Here is a 14589-nt window from a genome sequence, read left to right as displayed (position 1 = left end):
AAACGGAGATCGAGATTGGGAATCCCTTGAAGTAAAAAGAACTACTGCGGAACTGAATTCCGGCAGTTCAGCGACTCTAAAATATATTTAGAAGGACGAAAGCCATTATCATTACTAATAGTTGACACAAAAGGGATAAATTCTGGGACTCCTTTGAACAAGAGAACAGCTGCAGGACTAAATTCCGGCACTTCCGTGTATCCAAGAAGCAGTTAATAGGACATAAAGTCAATAAAATTATTAATATTTTACCTAAAAGAGAGATCGAGTCTGGGGGCGTCCTTGAACAAAACTAACCTAACCTAACCTAACCTAACCGCATAGAACTACAGTTCTTAAAGGGCCTTGGCCTGCCAAGCGACCACTACTCAGCCCGAAGACCTGCAGATTACGAAGCGCGATGAATCCTCTCGGCCGTTATTCTTGGCTTTCTAGGCAGTGGCCGCTATTTCATTGTCAGATAACTCCTCAATTCTAAGAACGTAGGCTGAGTGGACCTCGAACCAGCCCTAAGATCCAGGTAACATTCCCTGACCTGGCCGGGAATTGAACCCCGGGCCAACGGGTAAGAGTCAAGCACGCTACCCCTACACCACGGGGCCGCTTGAAGAAAAGTAACATTAGTTAAAATATATAACCTACACGGAGATCGAGCCTAGGGCTCCCTTGAACAAAAGAAGAAAGGGTATGGAACTTGAAACCCTCTTAGACTGAAGCTCAACATAACCAGGAAATTCGAACACTAGTTTTTTTCTTGGACCGAACCGGCCTGACCAGGATTTGAGCCCGTAGTTCCTATACATGGGTAGTTAATATGCATAACTGTACATTAAATGCTTGTGCGTTTAATTGAAATAACACAGCTCAAGTGCTATTGTTTAATTCGATACACTTAACGTTTGAGCTGCGGAAAATGTCTACCCCGATTAGATTAGAACCTGCAATTCACTTGGACTTACAATTATAGAGCTTAAGTGTATAAGAGGAAAAATACCGATGGTGAGCTTTTCTTTCCTTGAAGACTGAGTGTGAACGGAGTAAGAATGCTGTTAACGTGGTTTGCATTTTAGCAAAAAATTGACTGCACGAGCAAGATGATTAGACTTGGAAGTACTTGCTGAGACAGAGAATACAAAGTTCATGGTTTACCCAAGTTCGCGACTTACGCACAATCACGCACCCTAATAATTTAGAGGATCTAACCAATCTTAGTACTGAATACTCAACATACATGTAAAATAAGAAAAAATAATTTGGTGCCGGATTTAAGTCCCGGAGGAGTGCACGTCTTACCAGAAATACTTAAAATCCCCGACCCATTAGTGGTGCACCGAGTAAAGTTTTCAAAAAAATCAGCATCTGCTTGACAGTTTTTAGTGTTTGGAGCAATGCATTTTTATATTAACATTTCATGCTTATAGATTTGAACTCTAGAGACTTTCAATTGCCTACTGTAAAGTTGACATCACTTAGAGTTTTTTAACTCTGTGTTCTAAACCGAAGGAAATTCGCGCTGTACACACGACAGGGAATGGAACCCGGAGCTCTTACCTTTATGGACTGCTGAGTATCACAAATGATTGTTAGTTGACAGATTTAAGTCCGGGAAGAGTGCGCGTTTTATCAGAATTACCTAATAAAGAGTAAAATCCCCCACATTACTGGTACACTGAGTTGCGTTTTCAAAAAGAAATCAGTATCTGCTTGATAACTTTTAGTGTTTGGCTCAACATACCTAATACGTACAACATCTGCAACGCGCTATTGGTTTTTAGTGTTTGGAACACTGAAGTTTTGATGTTAACATTTCGTGCTTATATATATGATCTCTAGAGTCTTTTAATTGCCTACTGTAATGTTGATATCACTTAGATATTAAAACTTTGCGTTCAGAACGGAATTTTTTTTTTCGCAGTACACACAAGACAAAGAATGGAACCGAGTGCTCTTCGCTTTGGGCAGCTGAGTATCGTGCTAGGTAAATAATTGTGCGTTACACTTCCCCGAGTTCACTCCAGTGCCACCTGAAGATTTCTTTATGTTAGGATTAACTTTATTGCATGTGAGGTTAAGAGCGGTAACGTTAAGCCTGGACACGTAGCCGGCTGTCATGTGAAGCAGCAAGGGTTACTAACCTAGCAAGAATTTGCGAATGTATCTTTCTGTGCATTTAGCCAGCCGTTCGTACGGGTCATTGTCCAGTCTGCATGTGGAAAAGGTATGCATGCGTTTGAACTTTGGATTGCGTTTTAAAGTCAGGGGCTATCAACAGTCTGTCTTATTAATCGTCAATAAGCTCGTCGTTATTCATAGGGGCGTAATGTTGGAAGCAGGACTCAGAACAAGATAGCGGCTGTACGTGGGGCCAAGAATATTGTGTAAGACTTAACGCATGCGTTTTATTTATACGGGGCGTAACACTGACATCCTTCTCCTCTTCCTGGAGGAAAAGCGTATGACTACTTGTATGTTTGAGGGGGAGGAGAAAGAGGTAGTCGAGATGCAAAAAGCTTATGTTCGATATGCTGATGTATAATTTCTAACCTCTGTCTTTACTTCTTTCTTGTAGCATGGATGCAGTTCGTACTATTGACCGCTCTGCAGCAGTTGGGTCTCTACGCCTTAGTGAGTTTCCTGTCAACGAAGGATTCCGAATTTTTTCAGTGCGAAGAATATCTACAAGAAATGGAAGTCGCATACTATGTACTTGCGAAAAATTTAAAGTGTTCATACCTAGAAGATTCAATGCAATTTCAGATTATAAACTAGAGCATTTAAACAATCGTAGTACATGTATGACTTATGAAGGTATGCGAAACAAAACGTGTATTGTCAGCTTTAAGGAAGTATAGAATCTACTAATTCGATCGTAGAATTTTAGTATACATGTTAACATTTAGCAAATACGTGTGTTTTGGATATGTAATGTACACTATACGATTGAAAAATAAAACAGAAAAAGCAAAAACTCTACTGTTTATTTCTTTCCTTTAATAACACCTCCCTAAAACTCCCTTACTCCTAGTGCCTATATCAAACTTTGTTGATGTAAGAAATACAAACATTTTCATTCTTGAAAAGCAAAAGAAAATCGTTGTTGTTATAAAAAAATATTTTCATTCTGGAAAATCAAAATCAAAGTTAGCGCTGGGAGGTTAGGTTACGTTAGGTTATGTTAGCCCGTGGTCAGCGTAACGTTAGACCTGCACGTTTGTGTAGTTATCCCGGGTATCGAACTTGAAGTCTGTTAGGTTAAGCTTCCACTCTTATGCGGTAAACCGGTAGAGCATCGGAGGCTGCAAGTTTGGGTGTCACTGGTGTCCAGTTCACCATTTTTGCTTAGTTCTTAACATCTTTTTGGCATGTACAGTACTTTACGTACTCGACATGAGCTGATAGCTGAAAACCTTTTCATGTATATATGTTATAGTAGTATTAGTAAACTGTATGACTTTCGATTATATTTATAGTAAATGAGGAGTTTTATATTTTATTTTCTTCTTCAGGCACATCGTCCCTTGAGCTTCAGCGTGTCAGCGTGCCTCAGTACAAACTTCGTGGGGAAATGGCCCTACTGGAATGCGTGTATGAACTGGAAGATGACTCCCTCTACTCTGTCAAATGGTACAAGGATGATGAGGAGTTCTACCGTTTTGTCCCCAAGGCCAATCCCCCTCAGAATAGCTACAAGTTGGAGGGCATAAAGGTGGATGTAAGTATCGACTCTTCCTGTCAGTAATTTGATTGAAAATTCATGCTGAATAATTCTGAGACATAGATTATATAATAAAATGCAACGTTTAGGTTGTATATATGCTCACATATGGTCCAAAATAGTTTTCACATCATTTCTCTATCTGTTATAAAGTATATTCGCTCAACTTCCACCGAGGGTCAGGCTAAGTAAGGCTGCACCCAGACCAAGTTGTCATGTGAATACTTTTGTTGTAACGTATATACAATGTAATCTGAAATAACACTTATTCATTTTTTGGAAAGAGTTAATTGAAAGCGAGGTGTTACCTGGATAGCCAGTTAATACCCATGTTCGAATTGTGTATCATTTACCTCCTCATATCTCAAGTAACTACGGTGGACCTTCATATATGCTGAGGTAGTATCTAGTGCAGTACAACATAACGCATGCTCGAAATCAACTTTCAGATGGACAATATCAAGGATCGTTGGTTGGCATATGTCTTCGAAATGCCGTTCGCTCCTTCTTAGAGGGATCCAACGAATTCCGAGTTTACGGCTACTCTAGTCACCTGAAGATGATGCACCCGAGAAAATATTGAAGAAGAGCATCATATTCTGATGGGCATAGAAAATCATATTGAAGCGACTTTTTGTCCAATTACTAATTTTATAAGGTGGTGACAGCGTCTCAGAAGTTGAAGAAATACATAAGATAAACATTGTAGTATGGTTACTGGTCGCCCTGCCCCACGGTGTAGGGGGTAACACGCCCGCCTGTCACCCGGCGGCCCCGAGTTCGATTCAGGGCCAAGTCAGGTGATTTTAATTGTAATGATTAATATCGCTGGCGTGGGAACTGGGTGTCTGTGACGTCCTTAATCTTCCTTTCCTCACACACAACATTCCACACTACCGCCATTCCAATTACACGCAGGTTCATACAATATGTTGCAAGTAGGGCAAAAGATCGATATGGGTCGACGCCCCGAACAATTAGCATTAAATGTGGTTACTGGTTTACAGTGAACATCTCTCCGCTCATCATCTAGTGAGATGTGTCCAATGAGTCTATAACCAGGGATGGCGCACCAGATTTTAACATTCAGAGAAGATAGGACGTGCAATGATTTCATCTGGTCGTTCATGTTCGAAATAACCTGTTGATTTATTACACTATAGAGAACAATAAGAATTTCGAAATATTATAGAACAATGTTAAAGGAATAAGAACTGTAACGACCCAAGGGATAGCCACAATATAAGAGTGTCCATCACAGATAAGCACATAATACATTATATATCAAAGAGAATTAACATCTCTCAGCACATTTTAGTCACTTTCTACATTATCCAAGCATTCTGAGCACACAGTAGTTGCTAATTCGAGGCGTAAGTATATATCACACTTCTTGAAACTGTGCCTGGTAGGTCCATTCGTTTTCCTATCACAGTAAGTGCAGTGAGCCCTGTGGTGGCTTGAATTCTCCAGAGGGCGTCCTCTGGGTTCAATTTTGAAAATGTCACAGATTCTTGAGAGAATATTACTAAGACAGATTATTTCAGACAGCTATTTTCGCACATGCTCCTCAACAAGTTCATAGGACCGGATGCGAAGCAACTCCCTGCGTGGAATGGGGTTTTCAGGATAATTTGCTTTAACTTGAAACAAAACACTATCCTTATGACCAAGAACCACAAAGAGTTACATAAAAGCCTCCAATTGAAGTTCTACTGTCTGAAAAAATAGCCCACTTACAATACTAAAATAGCTACAAATACAAGCGATCTTACTGTATACGGCAATAGTCGCGCGAGACTGACAGCATCAGCTATTTTAACACTACGGCACAGAATGAAGAGAAATGCGACAGCGATGCACGGGAACTGCAGGTATTGAAGTCTCATGTCTGCTAAGGACAAGAACAAGCAGAGGGAAGAGGAAAATAGCAGCGAGCGGACTATGAGTCCGCGAGCGAGCACTGCAGGGCTAGAGACGTGCCTACTACGCCTATATTATAAATCAGCCTCTGCTAAAGGCACCGATCCTGAACTCCTTGAGGAATATGACTTATTCTGGCTGCATCTCAGTATGTGACTTCCTCCTGATCCATTACGTTATTATTCGGCCTAACTCTTCAGACGACCGAGATCGATAGCTGCAGTCACTTAAGTGCGGCCAGTATCCAGTATTCTGGAGATAGTGGGTTCGAACCCCACTATCGGCAACTCTGAAGAATGGTTTTCCGTGGTTTCCCATTTTCATACCGGCCGCTTCCTTCCCACTCCTAGCCCTTTCCAGTCCCATAGTCGCCATAAGACCAATCTGTGTCGGTGCGACGTAAAGCAACTTGCAAAAAAAAAAAAAAAAGAATCTTCAGACGACGGAGAAGTCGCAAACCGAATTTCCTTTGATGTTCCAAAGTCTCATTTTGGATGCCATATCCAAGAAACTAGTCCCGTGTGAAAGCCGCTCAGTAGCTAAAGTTGCTACGCTCTTAGACCCATACTGCAAAAAGGTCGCATTTCGAGTTGCTGAAAAGGCTGAAGATGAATACTATGTCCTGAGGTGCTAATGTTTTGGAAGTAAATGTTTACGTTCAGAGTGCTGGCCAGCTAGTAATTGTGAGAACGAACTCGCGGAGAACGAGTTTAGTTTTAGTATTTTTCTTTCTTACAGTTTGCTTTACGTCGCACCGACACAGATAGGTCTTATGGCGACGATGGGATAGGAGTTGGAGGGAAACGACCGTGGCCTTAATTGACTATCCCAGCACTTTCCTCTTGTGAAAAGGGGAAACCACGGAAAACCATCTTCAAGGCACTATCTCCCGAATGATAGCTGGTAGCTGCACGACACAATCCGCGCGACCGAGCTCGATAGCTGCAGTCGCTTAATTGCTGCCAGTATCCAGTATTCGGGAGATAGTAGGTTCGAACCCCACTATCGGCAGCCCTGAAAATGGTTTTCCGTGGTTTCCTATTTTCACACCAGGCAAATGGTGGGGCTGTACCTTAATTAAGGCCACGGCCGATTCCTTCCCACTCCTAGCCCTATCCTGTCCCATCGTCGCCATAAGACCTATCTGAGTCGTTGCGACGTAAAGCAACTAGCAAAAAAAAAAAAAATCCGCGCGACCACTTGTTCGGTACAATTGATATGCAAAGGTTGAGCGAGATTAGGTTATGCTTTATAAATATTTTTTCCTTACAGATACTGTAGTAAACAAATGATGAAAGGAATCAAATATAAGACCCATCACAGTAATATTCTTCTTTTTTAAATATATCTGAATTGGAGTTTTATGTCATCAAATGTTTGTCAATATTTTTTTTCAACCATTATCTGAACTAGAAATTGATGATCACGAACACGAAGCACTTAGACAGAATTTTCATCATGTTGGGTAATTTGTGGCCCGCGGGTCGTCAGGGATGGCTCTCGGAGAAATTGTTCCGATAACTACATAATACACAATTGTAAAATTAAAAAAACATTTTACAGTGAATTAGTATTGTAACGTATCATGGCATTTTATGAAATCACTTATTAGAATAAGTTGTGTTTGAGTTTCAATGCCGTAGTGCCTCTTTTAAATTGTCACCATTACCAGCTCGCCAGCACTCCGAAGGTAAGAAGTTACTTCCAAAACATTATTTTTGGGGGTCAGAGTTTTAGATTACTGGGAAATTAGGCCAGAACTTACCAATCTTCAATAAATGGATTAAATGTTCCTTAGTTGTGTGATGGTATTATTACACTGACTGACAGAGCAAATGCAACACCAAGAAGGAGTGGTTCGAAAGGGATGAAAGTTGGGGAAAAAACAGAGACGGCACGGACGAATAATTGATGTTTATTTCAAACCGATATGCAGGTTACACAATGCGCACGGCATCGACTCAGTAGGATGTAGGACCACCGCGAGCGGCGATGCACGCAGAAACACGTCGAGGTACAGAGTCAATAAGAGTGCGGATGGTGTCCTGAGGGATGGTTCTCCATTCTCTGTCAACCATTTGCCACAGTTGGTTGTCCGTACGAGGCTGCGGCAGAGTTTGCAAACGGCGTCCAATGAGATCCCACACGTGTTCGACTGGTGAGAGATCCGGAGAGTACGCTGCCCACGGAAGCATCTGTACACCTCGTAGAGCCTGTTGGGAGATGCGAGCAGTGTGTGGGCGGGCATTATCCTGCTGAAACAGAGCATTGGGCAGCCCCTGAAGGTACGGGAGTGCCACCGGCCGCAGCACATGCTGCACGTAGCGGTGGGCATTTAACGTGCCTTGAATACGCACTAGAGGTGACGTGGAATCATACACAATAGCGCCCCAAACCATGATGCCGCGTTGTCTAGCGGTAGGGCGCTCCATAGTTACTGCCGGATTTGACCTTTCTCCACGCCGACGCCACATTCATCTGCGGTGACTATCACTGACAGAACAGAAGCGTGACTCATCGGAGAACACGACGTTCTGCCATTCCCTCATCCAAGTCGCTCTAGCCCGGCACCATGCCAGGCGTGCACGTCTATGCTGTGGAGTCAATGGTAGTCTTCTGAGCGGACGCGGGGAGTGCAGGCCTCCTTCAACCAATCGACGGGAAATTGTTCTGGTCGATATTGGAACAGCCAGGGTGTCTTGCACATGCTGAAGAATGGCGGTTGACGTGGCGTGCGGGGCTGCCACCGCTTGGCGGCGGATGCGCCGATCCTCGCGTGCTGACGTCATTCAGGTTGCGCCTGGACCCCTCGCACGTGCCACATGTCCCTGCGCCAACCATCTTCGCCACAGGCGCTGCACCGTGGACACATCCCTATGGGTATCGGCTGCGATTTGACGAAGCGACCAACCTGCCCTTCTCAGCCCGATCACCATACCCCTCGTAAAGTCGTCTGTCTGCTGGAAATGCCTCCGTTGACGGCGGCCTGGCATTCTTAGCTATACACGTGTCCTGTGGCACACGACAACACGTTCTACAATGACTGTCGGCTGAGAAATCACGGTACGAAGTGGGCCATTCGCCAACGCCGTGTCCCATTTATCGTTCGCTACGTGCGCAGCACAGCGGCGCATTTCACATCATGAGCATACCTCAGTGACGTCAGTCTACCCTGCAATTGGCATAAAGTTCTGACCACTCCTTCTTGGTGTTGCATTTGCTCTGTCAGTCAGTGTATTTATAGGTGGCATGTGGGTTAGCGGCCTACAGCAGCGAGTATATTCCGTTATAAATTTATTAGTATTAGCATTGTTATTAATATTATTCGTCCTACTTCGAAATCCTGCGTATACACGGATCTGTTAGCTTATAGATGCAATTCCAGAGAAGGATAACGTAAATTGCTCAGTAACGTCACCGAATTATGTCAGTTCTGATTCAAAAACCAAACAAGTCCACATTAACTGTGTAAAATTGCGCAGTGGAACACAGTCGACCAAAAGGAAAGGACTGGATCACCCATGAGGAAATAAGGAGGAAATAAGGACATGATCATCTCTCAACATAGGAAATGAATTAACAAAAACTCGGCATTAAGATAACAATTTCCCACAGAAAGAATGTATATAACATTTTACACAACAATTTTATACAGGCTATTATAAAGGGAAAAAAGGCGTGTTTTGCAGTAAAATCCTTTTAAAAAAATCATTTGCAATAGGTGGAATAACCTTTTTTCGGTCTTCCTCTGTTAGATAAAGCTATTGCAAATATAATTTTTCCTAAAATCTAAAATGTTCTCGACTGATCTCTCATGGTTCAGACAAAGATAACTATTTAGGAGTGGGAATTACATTCCCTTTAAGAACTTCAACCATTCACAAACGTTGATTACATAAAGCGAAAGGACGAAACATCGATTAAAATTTTCAATCGTTTAACAACCTGTGGAACTAGGTTAGCATTTCTTATTCCTTGCTAGTTTGTTTTTGCTCTTTCTGCTAACGAAGCGAAGATGGTACCTGGTCATGTGACAAGCAAATAATAAGATTTAAATTGGTTTCACCAAACTTTAGATGTAGAATACCAATACCCCATAAAAAATTTAATTTCATGTCTACTGAGACACCGAGAACACTTTACGTAAAGTCATGCGTAATTGTAAGGGGTCGTATTGAGTTCAAATACTCTATTAAGACAGTCCCAGATGCACACTAAGTGAACTAACTCAGAATAAATTTTTAAGTTTATAATACTCTTCAGTTCAGAGTTATCAATCCTGCTTAAATTTTAGGACTAATATAACGAGAAATTAGTATACCGAAAAGAAAGTGTAATTCTCAATGTCCGAAGTCTATTCTTAACTTAGTCGGCAGTGCAGGAGCGGACATCATGCCCATATTAAATTTCGGGCCGAAAATGACACCAGGTATACCAAGCCGCTTCCTTCTCGAGTCCAAAGTCATTATGCGAATTGCCGGGGGCTTGTTTCTTCTTGGTCAGCCTTTTATATGCCGAACAGGGAAGTGACGAAACCCAGTACCACAAATCACACGTAACAGCGGTGAGAAGACAGTAGATGTAGTCACGTGGAAGCAGTCATATGACTAACGTGGTGCTGTTGATCGGTAAAGCAAAATCGTATCCTTGTCCTGAGGTGGCGCAGACCTTTTCAGGCACACATTGTTGGACCTGAACTGGATGTGCCATTTTAACCACATACCAGCCCTCCTTCCATTCTTATATTTCTGTCAGTACCGGAAATCGAACCCGGGCCCCGAGGACGGCTGCCAGGAGTGCTAAACATTACGCTGCGGAGGCGGACACTTCATCCGTGATTTCGGTAGATTAGATGAATAGTTGGATTTCACCGACGATGAAGCAAAGTTCGGCGGAAATAAGGTAGGCACATACTTTTACAGTTGCTTCCATCTCTTGGAAAATTAATGGCATGCAATTACTAAGTGCTTATATATGTAAATGTTAAATATGTTCTGTCTGACGTTTACTAACGCTAAACTTTAGCGCATGTTGTTGGTTGGAATATTTTCTCAGCCCAGCATTTCGATCACAACTAAATATACTAAATAGTTCCTGTATCAAAGAAAATGACCAGAATATACGGTACTCACACACTGTTGCACGTTTTTACTACAACGAATTAGCAGCACAGTTGACAATGTACAATTAGACAGTTTGAAGTATTTAGCAAGTCAATATTACTCACTTCATGTCTGGGAACCTTACCGATCGTGCAGGTCTTGATCGGGTATTGTTTACGTAAAGAGTTTTCGAAATTGTTTACGAATTTTTAGCCAAAATACCTTTTTGCGTTTGATCTCTATCTTGGGTTTTGGTTAAATTGTTGGACGATTGTGAGAATTTGCTTCTCCATGGCGAGACTTTGGAAACTCTCACTGTTAAGAGATTTACCTCGCTAATATTTACCACCTCAGTCGATAGATGGCAGCAGATATCTATTTAATTCCTGCCGTTTTTAATATATAACATCTAAGGCGCCTCTCTCCAACATGAGAGGCATGTCAAGTGAGGGAGAGGAAGGAGCTATTACTCTATCGGACAAAATGGCTATTTAGTATTATCGTAAGGTTATCATCCGATTCAAATGATTTGGAAGAAAGTAACCCGTAACGAGCCAGTATGTTCCCTGTATTTCAAGTTATCTGTCCACTCATTACAGACCGACAGAGGAGCGCCAATGGGCGCACCGGTATCGGTACCTCACAAACCACATTTCTCTCCTGAGATAGGTGGCTCATACAGATAACCAGGGCGTGAGTACTAACACATCTAGCTTATGAAACATGTCACCATTATTTTATGTAACACTTGGGCTCTGGATGTCTGAACTATGCCTGACAATGTTGCTTTAAGTTTGTGTACGAGTTTCTCTCCTTCCCTCTTTGGCCAACAGGGATATTGAATTCTTGCATTTCACGTCGGCCACAGCTCTTTCTCATAATGATTTCGGGTCTGTGACTTGGTAACTACCGAGCGAGGTGGCCATGCGAGTGAAGCGGAGCTGTGAGCTTGCATTCGAGAGAGAGTGGATTCGAACCCCACTGTCTGCAGTCTTGAAGATGTTTCTCCGTGGTTCCCATTTTCAAACCATGCAAATGCTGTGGCTGTACCTTGATTAAGGCCACGGCCGATTTCTTTCCAGTTCTAGCCTTTTCCTCTCCATCGTCACCATATGACTTGTTTGTGTCGTTGCGACGTAAAGCCACTAGCTAGCACTATCCTCTTTTTACGTCATAACCACCGCAACTTGTGACTTGGTACCTTGCTTCTGTAACAAGTTATCAAATTCCTTGGCGAGAGCTACGGTATGAATTTCGGTTATTATTTGAGTGAGTGTGTTTTGGTACGAATGAAATCTGAGAGATTTAATATTTACGTATCTCTCCTCATCGGACTTACTAGTCACGCACCTCATGCTTCTAGGACGTTCTTACCTCGCCACCACATTTACTGATTCTTAGCTTTGAAGTCAATTTCGCGAAAGATAGTGTGGTGTGTGTTTTAGTGTAACGAGATTAAGAAGGTAAGATTTTATCGTATAGGAGTTCTGAGGGGCACCAAGGAAACGTTTTTATCAGCTGCGCGGCACTCTCAGGAATTACTATAAAAGATGAATGATGATATCACGGTACTGGTGGAGTCTTAATCTTTACATCTGACTGCTCTGATTGCCATGCGTGAATGTGCTTTCGTTGCGTGTGGGTAAGTGCATGTTGCGGGTTTTTCTCGCCAAGTTCCTTGTGTTCTACATTACCATATGTACTAAATTGTAATACTTTTCAATGCTTGTTGCGAAATTTTAATTCTTCTCTATATCGTTGCCTTCGTCAAGCTGTTGGACATTCTGTCAGGCACCTAGCATAGGTCACATTTTGTTAACATTGATGCCTTCACGGCCCGTACTTGTGGACAAGATATGAGCTTTTCTCTGCGAAACGCAAAGGGTTTCACCGTGTTTACTTGACACGGCATAAGCCCGTATCGTGTCTATAGCTCTGATTTTACTTTATTTTATTCTGTTTACAAGCGTCCACCATGTTTCATATGCGTTGACCAGTGACCAGCCTCCCTTTTTCTACCCTACTTTACCGGGCGAGTTGGCCGTGCGGTTAGGGGCGCGCGGCTGTTTGCTTGCTTCCGGGAGATAGCGAGTTCGAATCCAACCGTCGGCAGCCCTAAAGATGGTTTTCCGTGGTTTCCCATTTTCACACCATTCAAATGCTGGAGCGGTACCTTAATTAAGGCCACGGCCGTTTCTTTCCAACTCCTAGGCCTTTCCTCTCCCATCGTCGCCATAAGACCTATCTGTGTCGGTGCGACGTAAAGCCACTACCTAGCACTATTCTCTTTTTACGTCATAACCACCGCCTCTTGATGAAGCCTCGTATCGGGTTGTTTTTGGGGTGTGGGTGGTATTGTCACGAACACATGACGGGCGACTGCAAAATACGATGGCGTCTCTTTTATTTATCGCATCTTGTAAGTATTCGGATTGATATTGGATTTGTGCGCCAGTATTTGTTTACCTCATAAGGAGCTTTGTGCTAGTGGGCGTTGTTTTTCATTATTTCACCTTGGTGTCATTAACTGCCCGCGAAGTTTTGTACCATTTATAGTAAGCAATCTTTTCTTGTCTTCATCTTGAGTTATGTATGAATCTTGCCTTCTTTATTTATTTAAATGTCTTTTTTCAATTTTACTCTTATAATAAATTTTAATCTCATTTATCCTTATTTTACTTGGTAGATTGTGGTCTTAATACTCGTAGTTAGTATATCTTATGCTTTGTAAATAGTATCCACTGTGAATTTATTCTGCTTATTTTTATTGCATCCGTGTCGTTGCTCAACATGGTTTATTATTTAATACGTGCATGTATGTTGCATGTTATGCTGGTATGCAACATACAATTGGGGATATCGTTTCTATGGTAATAGTTATTCGCAGCTGTTTTAATTTCTTAATGTAATTTTAAATGTTTTAGATCCCATAGCTAGGCTATAGGGGGAACCACGTGAATCACCTTCTTACCATTCTATCATTTTGAGGATATGAAATATACTACAAGTTCTCTCTCTTCTTCTTCTTCCTCTTCTTCTTCTTTATCTGTTTACCCTCCAGGGTCGGATCTTCCCTCGGACTCAGCGAGGAATCACACCTCTACCGCCTCAAGGGCAGTGTCCTGGAGCTTCAGACTCTGGGTCGGGGATACAACTGGAGAGGATGATCAGTACCTCGCCCAGGCAGCCTCACCTGCTATGCTGAATAGGGGCCTTGTGGGGGGATGGGAAGAATGGAAGGAATAGACAAGGAAGAGGGACGGAAGCGGCCGTGGCCTTAAGTTAGGTACCATCCCGGCATTTTCCTGGAGGAGAAGTGGGAAACCACGGAAAACCACTTCCGGGATGGCTGAGGTGGGAATCGAACCCACCTCTATTCAGTTGACCTCCCGAGGCTGAGTGGATCCCGTTCCTGCCCTCGTACCATCATCATCATCATCATCATCATCATCATCATCATCATCAGTTTATCCTCCAGGTTCGGTTTTTCCCTCGGACTTAGCGAGGGATCCCACCTCTACCGCCTCAAGGGCAGTGTCCTGGAGCTTCAGACTCTTGGTCGGGGGATACAACTGGGGAGTATGACCAGTACCTCGCCCAGGCGGCCTCACCTGCTATGCTGAACAGGGGCCTTGTGGAGGGATGGGAAGATTGGAAGGGATAGGCAAGGAAGAGGGAAGGAAGCGGGCGTGGCCTTAAGCTAGGTACCATCCCGGCATTCGCCTGAAGGAGAAGTGGGAAACCACGGAAAACCACTTCCAGGGTGCCTGAGGTGGGAATCGAACCCACCTCTACTCAGTTGACCTCCCGAGGCTGAGTGGACCCCGTTCCAGCCCTCGTACCACTTTT

The 14589-nt window shown here is 42.9% G+C and overlaps 1 protein-coding gene across 1 annotated transcript in view; it reads left to right on the top strand.

The window, feature by feature from the left end:
• Positions 1 to 2570: 2570 nt before the first annotated feature.
• Positions 2571 to 14589, top strand: part of LOC136863761 (uncharacterized) — a 558429-nt gene continuing 546410 nt past the window's right edge. Inside the window, exons 1-2 of the mRNA XM_067140113.2 lie at positions 2571 to 2625; positions 3507 to 3712. Coding sequence (XP_066996214.2) covers positions 2571 to 2625; positions 3507 to 3712 — 261 coding nt within the window. The remainder of the gene's footprint in view (positions 2626 to 3506; positions 3713 to 14589) is intronic.

The sequence above is a fragment of the Anabrus simplex genome, chromosome 2, assembly GCF_040414725.1.
Source record: "Anabrus simplex isolate iqAnaSimp1 chromosome 2, ASM4041472v1, whole genome shotgun sequence".
NCBI lineage: Eukaryota > Metazoa > Arthropoda > Insecta > Orthoptera > Tettigoniidae > Anabrus > Anabrus simplex.
This window is presented reverse-complemented; position numbering and strand designations above follow the sequence as displayed.